Source organism: Eumetopias jubatus, unplaced genomic scaffold, assembly GCF_037043125.1.
Source record: "Eumetopias jubatus isolate StellerSeaLion01/CBP00866 unplaced genomic scaffold, mEumJub1_p1.0 scaffold_7, whole genome shotgun sequence".
Taxonomy (NCBI): Eukaryota; Metazoa; Chordata; class Mammalia; order Carnivora; family Otariidae; genus Eumetopias; species Eumetopias jubatus.
The window spans coordinates 124,238,212-124,253,924 of NW_028274813.1; the positions used below are offsets into that span (position 1 = coordinate 124,238,212).

Sequence of the window (15,713 nt, forward strand, 5' to 3'; positions counted from 1 at the left end):
AACTCCCGATTTTAATTACCAGGCTCATCACAGAGGTAGCAGGCCCCAAACATTTCCACTGGGGTAGCATTTGATAGTTCAAATAACATTCTCTTATGTGATCTCTCCAGTAATCAAGTCAGATAATTACCCAATTTTAGATATAAGAAAACAGACTTGCAGAGGGTGAGTGAGTTGCCTAACATCATGTAGGAACCCAAATGGCAGAGTCAGTGGGAGAGAACCCTGGAAAAGGGAAAAGGAAGTCCTGGGTCACGGTCTCAGTTCTGCCGCTTGTGTTCGTGTGAACTTGTACTAGGCATGTCCCTCTTGGGGTCTCAATTTCATCATGGGTGGGCAAGGGAGTTGATCTTGGGTAACTGCGATAAAACTTTACTGAGCATCTAGGACATTCCAGGCTGTGCCAGGCACTTCAAATATAACACCTCTAATTTTTTCAATAACCTCACTAGGCAGGTAAATCTTCATTTCCCAGAAGAAAAAATGAAGACTCTGCAGTCAGTACCTGAGAGCACTCAGCCTGCAAATGTCAAGACTGGGCCAAGAACCCAGCCTGTTTCCTCTTAGCCACGTATGCTTCCCGAGTCTCTGTCCTCATCAGTAAATGCTAATTAGTATTCCTTCCTCCTAGGATCGCTGTGAACAATGTGGGCGGAGCCACTCATTCATGGACTGAATCCTTATTGAGCACCTGCAAGACGCCAAACCCTATTGTAGGCGAGGACAGAAGATAAGACAAAATCCCTGCCCTCACGAAGTTGACGTTCTAGCAGGGAGAAGGGAAACAGAACAAAAAAAGACATTTGTGTGCGCGCGCGGGCGCGCACGCACACACACGCACACGCACACGCACATACACACACACCGGGTAATATCAGATAGTGATGAGTGCTAACAAAAAATAGCGTGAGGGACGCCTGGGTGGCTCAGTCGGTTAAGCGTCTGCCTGCTTTGGCTGGGGTCAGGATCCCAGGATCCCAGGGGCCTGGGATCGAGTACCCCATTGGGCGCCCTGCTCAGCGGGGAGCCTGCTTCTCCCTCTACCTGCTTCTCCCCCTTCTTGTGCTCTGTCTCGCTCTCTTTGACAAGTAGATAGGTAAAATTAAAACAAAACCCACAAAAAATAGCATGAAGTGGCCGTGGAATGAGAGCAATCGGAAGCAGTCACGTGCGCTGAGAACTGAATGATCCGGAGGAGGTCGATGGTGGGAAATTTGGGGGCAGGCTGTCCAAGTAAAGGTTATGGGACTAGGTTAACGCAAGAAGCTTTTCTGTACTTCCACGATGTGCCAGCAACTGTATTGGGCAGAATGTTCGGAGGGGGATACAGTCCTGGTGGTCCAAGCACTCACTGCGCAGGAGCGGACATCACAGAGCGGATCGTTCCTCCGCCGATGAAAGGGCGCATCTAATCAAGAGGTGAAACATTAATTTTTATCCATGTTTTTGCAAATGTGTCCCGCAGGCTCCGAAACATTTCCTTAAGAGATCACTGACATGCCCACGTTAGGGCTTTCGGCTTTTCCCTTCGCAGCTCCTGGGCCCCTGTTGCTTCGATCCCCCCTCCGGGCACCAGGGAGCGCTGTAATACTCTCAGGGTCCGCTGACGCCTCCGCGCTCTCTTCCGCTTTTCTTCTCGCTGCGCCGCACTTCTGGTGGCAAGCGGAAGCGGGGACTTGCAGCCGCGGGCGCCGGGGCCGGAGGCATGGCGGGGGCGGGGCCGGGGGAGGCTCGCGCCGAGCAGGCCGGGGGGTCTCTCTCCCCGGCCCTTTGAACCAGGACCGTACAGGTGAGGACTTCTCCTTTCTTGGCCCAGCCTCCAAGCTCGTCAGGCTTTCCCCGAGGCCTCCCCGGGTTCCCGCCTGCTCCCCGCAAGACGCCGAGGCCCCGCGGCCCCCGCCCTCCCTGAGCGTTCCCTTCCCATTGAGGCCCCGCCCCGGGCTTCTCTTTCCGGGGGCGCCCCCCTGGGGGTGTATGCTGGTCCCTTGGTATCCCCTTACCGCTTTGGAAGCCGTCACAACGAATTGAGGGGTGTGTGCACCAAACGTCGTGGGGAAGCGGAGACGCAGCAAGGGGGAAAGGACTTGCTTAGTACCACACGACGAGCTAGTGGCCCCATTCAGCCAGGCTTTCTTCTTTCATTCATAAATAACGTATCGAACGCATACGAGGGGCCAGCCCCATTGCTAGGCTCTGAGAAAACTGAGGTGACCGAAGTGGGCATGGTTGCTTCCTGTCTAGGGAGTACGGTGTAGTGGGGGAGTCCATCATTAAACACAGCCATGCAAGTAAAAGTAGGTATGCACACTGTGGCAGTTACTATGAAGAAGACAAACAAAAAGTAGTGGGGAGGCCTGCTTTGGAGAGAATGATCAGGGAAGACTTCCTGGAGGAGATGACACTTAGGCTGCAACTTGAGAAATTATGCAATGGCCTGGGGAAAGACGTCCTAGGCAGAGGGAACAGCCCGTGTGGATACCTGAGTTGGCAAAGAACTTGGAGTGAGGCAGGTCCAGCGTACAGGAAATGAGGTTTAAGATGTTTCCAGTAGGGTGATGGGGCGGACAGACTGTGTGTACTGGTCAGGAGCTCACCATCTAGTGCCACAGGTAGCAGTAAAATGCAGAGACAAAGTTGCAAGCATGATACGTGTTGTGAAGGCAAGGTATGGCTCTTAGGTTGGTATTTTAGCTAAGGGGGAGGTGAAAGAAGACTACTCTGAGGAGGAGATAATTAGGTTGATGTCTGAAATTGGAGTTGGCAGAGGAAGGAGAAGAGCTTTTTTAGATTTCAGTTAACAGCAAGTGCCAAGCTTCTGAGGCAGGAGGTAGGATCCCTGTTGAAGAAATGGTTAGAGTTAATGGGAAAAGATGGGGTGGGAGAGGCAGAGCTGAGACCTTTGAGTCCCTGATTGGCATGTTACGGATTTTGATTCTGATCATAAAGAGCAGTGGGAAGATAGTGTCCTGTTTTAATCAGTAGGGGAAAGGACGTGGTCACGAAAGCATTTTGAAAAGATCATTGGCTGTTGGAAGGAGTGGGTTTAGGTAGGAAATTGGTGCATCTTCATCGCAGACATGAAATTATAAAAGTTTGGATAGGGATGCTGGCAGGTTGTGATAGAGATAAGTGAAAGATTAGAGGGCTATTTAGTAGGAGAGAAAACCTCCAGAGTTTGATGACTGATCAGGGGGCGGAGGGAAAGAGGTATCAAGGAAGACTGTCAGGTTTCTGGTTCCTGATAGCGGGAGAGTAGCTGGGCCATTCACTGGACTAGGGGAGCTGGGAGAGGGCCAGCTTTTGGGAAAATACCAAGTTATTCTGACTCTTTTTTTCATAATAATTCTCACTGTGGCTAGAAGGCTCGCCCTTTCTTTCTTTCTCTTTCTTTCTTTCTTTTCTCTTTTCTTTTCTTTCTTTCTTTCTCTCTCTCTCTCTTTCTCTCTCTCCCTCCCCCCCTTTCTTTCTTTCTTTCTCTTTCAGGAAAGATTTTATTTATTTATTAGAGAGAGTGAGTGAACAAGAGATCTCAGGACCCCAGGATCATGCCCTGAGCCGAAGGCAACCGCTTGACCGACTGAGCCATCCAGGCGCACCAAAGGGACTTTCATTTAATACTTTTTTTTTTTTTAAGATTTTGTTTATTTATTTGACAGCTAGAGAGCACAAGCAGGGGGAACAGCAGAGGGAGAAGGAGAAGCAGGCTCCCCGCCAAGCAGGGAGCCCGATGCGGGGCTCGATCCTAGGACCCCAGGATCATGACCTGAGCCGAAGGCAGACACCCAACCATCTGAGCCACCCAGGCGCCCCCATTTCATACTTTTTCTGTAGTGTTTGAGTTTTTATGAGCATGTATTATTTTTATAATCAGAACAATAAGAGAACAAGTTGAAAAAGTCTTAAATAACTCCACCATGTCTCTGAAAATCACAATTGTGTGATATAAAAGTGTGTGTGTGTGTGTGTGTGTAGGGAGAGGGAGAGAGAGTGCACACACTGAAGGAAGTGTTAGGAAATTCAGTGAGAATTTTCTGTACAATTTGGACCCGAAGCTAACAGGTCTTCAGCTCCGTTTACCCTACACCCTCACACCTTTCACCCCAGTTACTGGTGTCTTTCCCTTAAGAAGACAAATCAGAGAATTTAAGATGGGACTATACAAAGTGTACATCAATTTTCTTAGACTTAAGCATCTATTTTGCTTAGTATGATCAGTGGCTCTTTCTAAGTTGAACCACTGTAGTATACTTGATCCCACTCAGCAATTTGTCTGCTAGATGGTATCTCATGCCTAGTCCTTCCGTTCCTGGGCCTTATCTGCCTTTGTCTTACCATTCTGGTCACCTTCTCTGACTCTAGCCCCCGTCTTAGGTTGGCAGGGTTGCCCTGGGCAGGGATTGAGTGAAGCAGTTTTTTATGTTCTTTGGTATTTTGATTTTGGTATTTTGAAATGCTTAAACCTTAGTAGTGTGTTTTTTTAGGCTGTATCAGAATAGCCACAGCAACAATGTTACCGTTACAAGGAGTAGCTGTGTGAAATTCAGTATATTTGTTGTTCAGATATGGAGGATATTGCTCACTTTATCAAGCCAAGGTCCTCTGAGAAAACTTGCGAGAGAGATTGCTTTTAAACTCCCGTGCCGGGAAGAGTTGTGCTTCTTCCAAGCATCTATTTTCTATCTTACTGGCTGTGCAGATTCTGTAACTGACTGTTTTTTCCTTTTTGCTTTGTCTGCTGAGAAAAATCAGGGCCAAATTAGAAGCTTGGCAGGTCTGCACGTCCACATGGTATGCATTTCTCCGTACATCTGGCTTCATCTTAGACTGTCCTACCTTAGTGTTCTCTTCACGATGATTGTTTTCTAATTAAAAAAAATTTTGAGTAAGTACAAATAATACTTTAAAAGTATATGTAATCTTTAAAGAATGACAGTACAGTGAATGCTGATTTAAGAAAAAACGCAACCTCAGAGCTGCCGGTGTATCCCAGTCCCCGTCCCATTTCTTACTTCTCACAGGTAACCACTGTTCTGAATTTTATGTTTATAAATTCCTTTGCTTTCTGTAATTGTATACCATATATATTGATAGCCTTAAACTAGAAATTGTTTGAAGCTTATATAAGGAGAATCACACAAATATTCTGCTGCTTGCTTTCTTCAGTCATTGTTGTGTTCTGAGATTCATTTAGGTTGTCATATATAATTGTAGTGCATTGATTCATTGCTTCATAAGATTCTGCTGCAGGAGTATGCCTGGAAGAATTGATCTAGTCTTCTGTTCATGGGCATTTGGAGTGTGGTCAGTTTTTGCTGTTGCTAACAATTCTGCAGATATTCATGTTATTCATGTGCAGACATTTCTCTAGATCAGGGTTTCTCATCCTTAGCACAATTGGCATCTTGGTCTAAACGTGGAAGGCTGTTCTGTTTACTGTAGGGTGTTTGGCAACACTCCTGGCTTCCATTTGCTGGACACTCATAACATCCCTCCTTCCCAAGTTAGGACAACCAAACACTGTCTCCAGATGTTACACAATTGCCCCAGTTAGGAACCAGTGCTCAAGATCAGCTGTTGGCAGATTTTTTCTGCAAGGGCCAAGACAGTAATTATTTCAGGTTTGTGGGCCACGTGGTCTTTGGTCTCAACTAATCATCTGTGCCTTTGTAGGACAAAAGCAGCCATAGGTAACGTGTAAATGAATGGGAATGGCTGTGTTCCAGTAAAAAGTTATTTACAAAAAACAAGCAGACAGACAAGATTTGGCCTGAGGGCAGGCAGTAAGCTCTCTCTTGCTGTAGTCTAGATCAGTAGGAAATATATTTTATATCCTCACCCAGTGCATATAATTCATATATACAATTGAAACAAGTTTCATGAAATAGTATTTACCCTTCCTATGTGTGATACAATGTGGTATTTTCTATTTTATTCCACTTTTTAAAATGTCAGCTATATCCACTAAATTGATTTCAAGGCCTCATTAATGAGTTGTGACTAGCAGTTTGATAAATTTAGTTTGGTCAGTCATAGAGGTATGCACATCTTTAACTTGACTAGATAGCATCTATACTTACATAGAGCATTTCAGATCCCTTTTAGAAGGAAACAATATAAACAAATACCACATTGTGTGTTATGTTTTTATTTCTAAAATATAGATTGGATCAGTTACTCCCTTGCTTAAAATGTGTAATAGCTGGTGTGGCGTGGAGGGGCCTGTGAAGTGTTTTCCAGCCTGGCTCCAGTCTACTTTTCTGGGTTTCCCTTTTATCACTCACTCTGTGCATCCTGGGCTCTAACCACTTGGGATTACTCTGTTTCCCAAATGTGTCATGCCACACTCCTTCCAAGTGTATTTTTTAGGCTTCCTTCTTTCTGAAATGTTCCTCTTTTACTTTGCCTAGTGAATTCTTGATCCTGCAAGGCCCATGTTGGAATGTTGCTCCATTCATTCATTTAATATGTTTATGAGCACTTACTGTGCCTCAGGTACTGCTGTAGGTGATGGGATTCACCTAGAATTGGGCAGGGTCCCTGGGGTCGGTGTGTGGTGACAGATACTACAGAGGTAAACAAGATAATTTCAAAATGTGATGAGGGCTGAAGAAAATAAAATAGGGTAGAATGAGAGTTGTTATGGATGGGAAGGTAGGGAAAAATCTGAAGAGTTGCTTTTTTAGCTGAGATTTGACTCTTGACCCAGAGCAGCAATTCAAAAACGTTCTGCTTCCTTTTGGTCTCCACAGTTGCTCAAGAAATCCACAGACATTTGAATTGTTCCCCTCCAGGTAATATATCATCTACCTGGTTGCTTATAAGATTTCTACTTTGTGTTTTAGTTTTTAAGTTTGACTGTAATGTGTCTGGGCATGGATTTCTTTGGGTTTATCACATTTGGGGTTCTCTGAACTTCCTGAATCTTGGGTTTTCATCTGTGAGGGTTTGTTTCTGGATTGTCTATTCTATTCCATTGTTATATTTGTTTTTATGCCAGTACCACACTTTTTTTTTTTTTAATTACTTTCGCTTTGTAATATGTTTTGAAATCAGGAAGTCTGAGTCTTCCAACTTTGTTTTTTTACGAAATTGTTTTAGCTGTTTGGGGTTCCTTGAGATTACATGTGCGTTTCAGGATGAATTTTTCTATTTTTTCAAAAAACAAATTTTTAGAAAAATTTAGATTGGGGTTTTGTTAGGGATTGCATTGAGTTTATAGATTGCTTTGAGTAGTATGGACATTTTTTTTTTAAGATTTTATTTATTTGAGAGAGATCACAGAGGGAGAGGGAGAAGCAGACTCACTGCTGACTGATCAGAGAGCACGATGCGGGGCTTGACCCCAGGACCCTGAGATCATGACCTGAGCCAAAGGCAGCCACTTAACTGATTGAGCCACCCAGGCATCCTGGGTAGTATGGACATCCTAACAGCCAGTAAATACATTTCTTTAATGAACGTGCACTAAATGTTATTCTTACACTGAACAAATTTGATGTAATTCTACATTTATTCTGTTGAATATTCCCAACAGCTAAGAGTGCTTTGAAGGTGTTCCTAGTGAATTAGGTCCTTCCCGCAAACCTGTTTTTAGAATCAGAAATGTCAGGACCATTTTCTGACTATAATCTAGGAAGGAGAAATGCTGATCACTGTCACCCTGTGAGTTCTTAGGTCCAGGGTATAAGGAGGAAAATCTCTTTGACTTGTGTATATTTATGTTTTGGTCAATTTTGTTTTGCTTTCTTGACTTCTTCACTTTTCCACGCAGAGATGTGATAATGGATCATCATGTTTCCACCATCAAACCTCGAAGAATCCAGAACCAAAATGTCATTCACCGCTTGGAACAGCGACGAATCAGCTCAGGCAAGGCAGGTACCCACTGGCATCAGGTCCGAGTATTCCACCAGAATGTCTTCCCCAACTTCACAGTTGTCAATGTTGAAAAGCCTCCTTGTTTCTTGCGTAAATTCTCGCCTGATGGGCGCTACTTTATTGCTTTCTCTTCAGACCAGACCTCTCTTGAAATCTATGAGTACCAGGGCTGCCAGGCAGCTGAGGACTTACTGCAGGGCTATGAGGGGGAGATCCTGTCCAATGGCAATGACCAGCGGTCAGTCAACATCCGCGGCCGGCTCTTTGAACGCTTTTTTGTCCTGCTGCATATTACCAACGTAGCCGCCAACGGGGAGCACCTGAACCGGGAGTGTAGCCTCTTCACCGACGACTGCCGATGTGTCATCGTGGGCTCAGCTGCCTACCTCCCGGATGAGCCGCACCCTCCTTTTTACGAGGTGTATCGGAACAGTGAATCTGTGACCCCCAACCCACGGTCCCCTCTGGAGGACTATTCCCTTCACATCATTGACCTTCACACTGGCCGCTTATGTGATACCCGCACTTTCAAGTGTGATAAGGTGGTCCTGTCGCACAACCAAGGGCTGTACTTGTACAAAAACATCCTGGCCATCTTGTCAGTGCAGCAGCAGACGATCCACGTCTTCCAGGTGACCCCTGAAGGCACTTTCATTGATGTGAGGACCATCGGCCGCTTCTGCTACGAGGATGACCTCCTCACCGTGTCAGCCGTTTGCCCGGAGGTGCAACGGGACAGTCAGACAGGCATGGCCAACCCTTTCAGAGACCCCTTTATCAACTCCCTGAAACACCGGCTGCTCGTGTACTTGTGGCGCCGGGCAGAGCAGGATGGTAGTGCGATGGCCAAGAGGCGCTTCTTTCAGTATTTTGACCAGCTGCGGCAGCTGCGCATGTGGAAAATGCAGCTTCTGGACGAAAACCATCTGTTTATCAAGTACACCAGTGAGGACGTGGTAACCCTGCGGGTCACAGATCCATCACAGGTATGAAGTGCTCTCCTCCCATCCCCTTGGTAAAATGGGAAGGTTTCTCTCTTTGTCTATAGCCAGCCTCTCAGGAATTCGCATTTTCCACGCTCTTGAATTTTTGTTATCTTGGGCCTCAAACTTAAAATAGCTCCATTTTTCTCTGGCCACATGTATTTATTTGGACAAATGGAAGCTAAAACGCAAGTCATTGATATGTGGGTGGTCAGCTCGGTGATTATTACCCTAATTCTTCTGCAGAGCATTTTCAGTTCCCTTAAGAAAGAAGCCCAAGTGCTGCAGGATCAAAGTTTGGACTACCCGGTGGATAATTCTGCCTTGACTTTGTGAGACTGTGCTTGTTGGTCTGACTGCTTTAGATCTAGGAGTGAGAATGAGCGCACCATACTGAAAAATTTTTCTAAAAATTTGGCCTTTTCTGCTTAAGTGGTTAATGTCAGTATCCTTCTTCATAAAATCCTTAGGAGGTAAATAAAGGGAAGTTAATCTGGCAGTTAAGTTTTATGATTTTACCCTAACCTTGCCCATGTGCTGGACCATAGGCTGTAGAGCAGTGAAAAGATTAAAAGGAAGCCAAAACTTGTGCTCCCCCAAGTGAATCATCAGGACTGTAGGTCCTAGGGTATTTCAGTTTGGATGAAAGGTCTTGGAGGGGAGAGAGCTGTTTCTCAAATGGGAATCAGGTGGTGGTAAGGGCACAGAAACCTCCCAAGACTCTTGGGTTGAAACACCATGTTGTAATTCAGGCTATTTTGGGACATTTCTCTTTGAGAAGCTCTCCACTTTAGTGTTGGTCGAGAAAGAGACCTACCTTTCTGTACCTTTGCTCCCTATTCTCCTGTTTACAGAATGTCTCCTTAGATAACAAGTTTGGGGATTCAGAGTAGAGAACAAACCAGTCAGCCACAAAGAAGGCTGAGTCTCGTATCTCCCACTGACTTGCAGTTGGTTCTGTCATAGGAGACTGTGCAGGACACTGTTTCCTAAGACCTTACCAGCCATCCATGGTAAAATGCTTTCCAGTATTTTTCTTTTGAATCATAGCTTGTATATTCTAAAAAAAGGTGGGTAGGGGGGAGTAATATGGTTGGAGATTAGTTTTCTGGATTCTTTTCTTCCCTATTAATGATGAAGTTGCCCATTGAACCATCACAAATGAGCGTCCGGTCCATCTTATGTGTCATGGGAGATTGGTAGTGACACCCTTGACTTCTGTCCCCTTCTGTATTTCGCAGTCTGCCCTGGAGGGACGACTAGTCAGGTTTGTGTAATTTTATATTCACATATGTGTGATGGGTCCTGGTGGAGCCCTGATAGGGTCAAAGTGTCCATGTCTATAGAAAGGACATGAGTCAATCTTTTTTTTTTTTTTTTAAGATTTTATTTATTTATTTGACAGAGACACAGCGAGAGAAGGAACACAAGCAGGGGGAGTGGGAGAGGGAGAAGCAGGCTTCCCGCCGAGCAAGGAGCCCAATGTGGGGCTCGATCCCAGGACCCTGGGATCACGACCTGAGCCGAAGGCAGACGCTTAACGACTGAGCCACCCAGGCGCCCCATGAGTCAATCTTTTATTTAGGTTTGAGCTATAATTACCTTTGTCATTTGGAGGGAATAAGTTGTCTCTGATAGCTGCATTTGAGATTATCCTTCTTCCCTTTGCTAAAACATGACCCACTTATTTCTGGTAGCTCTAATAAATTTTGGCTAGACTCAGTACTAGTGCTCAAGTGTTTTGCTTACAGAGCTTGTAACTTTAAACCCAATTTGCCCTAGTTGTCCTCCTACCCCCTTCCCCAGTTTAATTTGATAGGTTCCAATAAGGTTAATGAGAAAAAGTGCATCTACACACAAAGTCCTGCTAATATTATGGGTATTATTCTCAGATTACTCTCCAGCCTCTTTAATTTACAGCCATATTTAATTTCCAGGTGACCGCAAAAGTCATGTAATTAAAGCTCTGGAAGGACTAATGACTGGTAAAACAGGTGGGCCATGTGGCTCCAGGAATTGATGATGAAGACTTAAACTCCGTCGTAGGAGGGGGAGTACTAATCTTAACGTTCTGAAAACTTCACGTTCTGAAAACTTCTAGAGTCCTGTTGAAAGCTTGTAGATTGATTCACATTGCCACATTCATTGGGACAAAAACCAGGGGTTCCTGGAGCTTCCTTGTTAGGCAGAGCAGAGCACTGGTGGTTTAGAGGGCTAGTCACCCAGGGGCCCATTCAGAGAAGGTAGTAACTCTGCCACCTATGGCATTTGAATGCTTTTCAGGTTCCCCCTCTGATCTGAATTGCTACAAGTCTCAAATGTATCTTCCAAATGCTCCTGGCTGAAAGAACATTTATGAAGAAAGAAAGGAAAATGCTTCCCTGATTTTTCATTTGTTCAGCAGCAGTTCCCTGCTTGGTTACAACTTGCCTGGGCAGTTTTAGGACACAGCGTACTTCAGGTGTCTCTCTGCATGTTAGAAATCTTAAGAGGGAAAATAAATGTCCCTAAATTGAACTTTCAACTGTACATATACAAGGGAAAATAATTTGCCAACAGGCAGCCACAGGCGACCAATCACTTTCTCAGCAGGGGAAAATTAAATCTGGCATTTTAAAAAAGTGCTTTTTATCTCAGGCTGGGTTGGGAAGCAAGTAGGGAATAAATACTAGGAAGGAAAAATGTTGAATTTGCAGAGTCAGAAACGAAAGATTGGAACCCTTTCTACACATACACGCAGGCCCGCTCAGTAATTCCAGCAGCACAGATATGGTGGTAAATCCAGCAGTACTGGCCATGACTGATGGCCCTTGAATGATAAAGTGCACTGAGGCCTCCTCCTCTCCTAGAACCACCTGGAGCCATGTTTTTATGCTAGTGTGGGAGCAGAAGTGTTTGCTTGTATCATTTATTTGAATTCTTAACCAAGTGGTAAGTTTCCAAGGCATGGCAGTATACCTAGCTGTCTCATAGCTCTCTCTGTTCTTCTGCAGGCATCTTTCTTTGTGGTATACAATATGGTGACAACAGAGGTGATTGCCGTGTTTGAGAATACATCAGATGAGCTTCTAGAACTCTTTGAGAACTTCTGTGACCTCTTCCGTAACGCTACCCTACACAGTGAAGTCCAGTTTCCCTGCTCAGCTTCCAGCAACAATTTTGCAAGGCAGATCCAGCGCCGGTAAGCTCTTCCACCGGGCTTAACAGGCTTAATTTTTCTTTAGACAATCCATGTCCCCCAAAAAACCCTCCTGTATTCTCTCTGCCCACCTCACTTTGGTTTGGTCTGCCTGTTGTAACCCCTTGGGTCATCCTGAACCTCTTTCTGTCTCTCAGCACCGGTGGAATTACTTGTGCATTATCTATGATTCATCCTAGAGGAAGGAGAGCTGTATGAGAGCTGCAGAAAGATAGAGACCGTGTCTTTATTATTTATTGCTGTATTTTCATGATGTCCTATCAAGCATTTAAGTATTTTTTGAGTGAATGACTAAGGAAATAATTTTAGAACTTTTGGTTAAACATGATGTGTTGAACATATGCGTTTGTTTCTGCTCCACCCCTAAGCCCCACCAAAATGACAATGAAGGAGTAAGAGGTGTAAATATAACAAGAGCAAAGAGAATGGGAGAGGAGAGACACTGGAGACAGAGATGATTGGCGACAGGAGAGAGATCTGAATAGTGTTTGGAGCTGAGAAGCTAACCGATCATCGGTAACCAACTTGGCACACTTCAGAGAACAAAAACTTAAGACTGCAGAGCTTAGCCATCAAGAAACAAGTTGCCTTGCTCCGGAGAACTCTGGAAAGAGTTGGGGAATTGGAGGCCCTAGGTACCTCTGAAGATACCTAAGATGTAATCTTAAATAGGAGGATTGGGTGAAGGTCTGGAAAGGACCAATCAGGCCCTCTAGCCCCCTTCTCTAAGCCTACTCTGCTGAGTGACTGTCTCTTCCTCACTTCCGCAGAAGGCTGGAGGTTTAGTCTCTGGAGACACTGAACCATGTAGGCCCTGGTTTCACGTTCATGAGGAACAGCTGAGGTAGGGATGAGATTTGTCATGCTAAAAACAAGAATTAAGTGAAAACCAACAAACTGAAGGTAAAATTCCTGTCACCTTTATCAGATTTGGCAGCCAGGCTCATGCTCCTCCTGGAGGAGGTTAGAGATTTTTCCTTAGGGAAATGGACCAACCCAAAGAAGAGACCTTCAGATGTTCATACTTGGAGTCCCTCCACAAACACCTGGGTCATTCTAAATTGATACCCCCATCAGCCAGGTCTTCCTATGAACCAGAGTTTCAGATATAATTATCTGAGTATATTATTGTGAAATGAATGGTTACTTTGGGCCATTGGCCCAAGCTGAATCCTACTCTAGTCAGTCAGTGCCTTATTGGATGCCACAAACTAAATTGCTTCCCCAGCTCTAGCCAGTTAGGGAAAATATCTGCTTTAGATTTCAAGATAGGTCAGACCAGAGTGAACAGATAACTCAGAATGAGCATCACTGCCACTGGAAAAAATGAACTGCAGATACATTAATGCAGTGGCATCATCTTTATATAAAAGGGTCGTACTCAGAAATAGATGGATATTGGTTTTCAGACAAGTTACTTGCCTTTTCCTTTTTCTCTGGTTCACACAAATTTTCTGCCTTATACGCGTTTCTGTTCGGTATAGAGGATTTTTGGAGGCAGAACATGGATCAGAATTTGCTTTTTTCATTTTGGAATGAATTTTCTTCTTTTATTTTTATTATTTTTTTTAAAGATTTATTTATTTATTTTGAGAGTAGGGGGAGGGGCAAAGGGAGAGGGAGAGAGACACTCTTAAGCAGACTTTGCACTGAGTGTGGAGCCCAGTGAGGGGCTGGATCCCACAACCCTGAGATCAGGACCTGAGCCAAAACCAAGAGTTGGACACTTAACCAACTGTGCCACCCAGGTGCCCCTGAATATTCTACTACTACTTTTTTTTTTTTGTAAGATTTTATTTATTTTTCGGAGAGCACAAGCAGGGGGAGCGGCAGTCAGAGGGAGAAGCAGGCTCCTTGCTCGGTGGGGACCTGGGCTAAAGGCAGATGCTTAACTGACTGAGCCACCCAGGCGTCCCTGAACTTTCTTCTTTTAAGATAGCTTTAAAATCAGGCAGATCATTATCAACTAATTACAAAGCTGGGTACAGCTGGCTGAGACAAAATATCAGAGAAATCATTAGGAGTGAACTCCCGTGAGGGCAGATTCTAGTCTGTTATATTCACTGCTCTACCCATAGCACCTAGGCCAGTGTCTTTCATGTGGGAGAAGCTCATTATGTGTTTGTTGAATGAATAAAATCACCCAGTGATTAGAAGAAGCTGTTTTTTGAGAGTTATTTCAGAATGCATCTGGAATTATGTGAAATTGTAGGAACTCAGGAGGAGAAAATAAAGGTTGAGAAGAAAGGTGGACTTCCAGCTTTGTGATCCTCAGACTTTTGTATCATACCACCAAAAGATTTTGATCAACTGTAGATATCCTCATACATTAATTTTTACGTTGATCTTAAAATTTTTTTGCTGTTAAATTTGAATAATTGCAGAAAATGCAATGTTCAGTGTATATTTAATACTGATTTTTAAAAATAAAATTATTACAAGCCTTTTTTTCCCCAGCTTTATTGAGATATAATTGGCATATAACATTGTATAAGTTTACGGTGTATAACCCAACACTTTTATTTTTTATTATTTATTTATTTTTTGAAGATTTTATTTATTTATTTATTTTTAAAGATTTTGTTTATTTGACAGAGACACAGCGAGAGAGGGAACACAAGCAGGGGGAGTGGGAGAGGGAGAAGCAGGCCTCCCGCCAAGCAGGGAGCCCGATGTGGGGCTCGATTCCAGGACCCTGGGACCATGACCTGAGCCGGAGGCAGATGCTTCACGACTGAGCCACCTAGGCACCCAGATTTTGCTTATTTGACAGAGAGAGAGCAAGCACAAGCAGGAGGAGTGGTAGGCAGAGGGAGACGGAGAAGCATACTCCCTGCTGAGCAAGGAGCCTGATTTGGGGCTCAAGCCCAGGACCCTGGGATCATGACCTGAACCAAAGGCAGACGCTTAACCAACTGAGCCACCCAGGTGCCCCAACTCAACACTTTAAAACATAACCCCGGGGAATCTAGATGCCATAGGAATTTGGTATTCAGTATTTGATATAAAAAGGAGAGAGCTTCGTGCTCAGCCGGAAGCCTGCTTCTCCCTCTCCCACTCCCCCTGCTTGTGTTCCCTCGCTGGCTGTCTCTCTGTCAAATAAGTAAACAAACAAATAAGTAAGTAATGGAGAGCGCAAATTGTGCCAATACTATTTGAAATTTTACATTGTTTCTTATGTTTGAATTCATATATCTATTTTATTTCCCCCACAGAACTGTATCATAATGTAACATTGCATTAACCATCTTGTCATGCTTTGCTGCATTGAAAATGCAATGTGTCTATAAGTTGGAATTATTTTTTATTTCTTGTGAGCACATGGCTCTAAAATGCGCAATTTTGCAGTCTCGAGACCAGTAATCTTTTAGTAAACATAAGTGAAGGTGGTCCAGTATAGGTTAGAGTAAATGTTCAAGAAAAACAGAAGGGGGACACCAAAGATCATGAGTTACTTAAGGAAAATCTTCATTTTGAAAGAGACCAAAATAAAACAAACAGTAGAAAGAATAAAGGAACAACATTGCAATCAGTGAAATAATTTAAGCTTTAAAAAGAAACATTCCTAGAAGAGAAATTTAAACTTTGTTAGGTATAGTTGAGGAATTCTCCAAGAAAATAGAATAATAAACAGATAAAAGTAGGAAAGTGGG

At 44.1% G+C, this 15,713-nt stretch overlaps 1 protein-coding gene across 5 annotated transcripts in view; it reads left to right on the forward strand.

The window, feature by feature from the left end:
• The first annotated feature begins 1,708 nt into the window (after positions 1 to 1,708).
• Positions 1,709 to 15,713, forward strand: part of DET1 (DET1 partner of COP1 E3 ubiquitin ligase) — a 34,142-nt gene continuing 20,137 nt past the window's right edge. For 4 of the 5 annotated variants that reach the window (XR_003612122.2, XM_028122175.2, XM_028122173.2 and 1 more), the window contains exons 1-3: positions 1,709 to 1,789; positions 7,772 to 8,864; positions 11,855 to 12,042. Coding sequence is in view for 4 of the 5 variants with exons in the window: in XM_028122175.2 (XP_027977976.1) it covers positions 7,782 to 8,864; positions 11,855 to 12,042 (1,271 nt within the window). In the remaining variant the exon portion in view is untranslated. Of the gene's footprint in view, positions 1,790 to 6,749; positions 6,792 to 7,771; positions 8,865 to 11,854; positions 12,043 to 15,713 lie in introns of all 5 variants that reach the window. The other variant, XM_028122176.2, reaches the window with a different exon arrangement.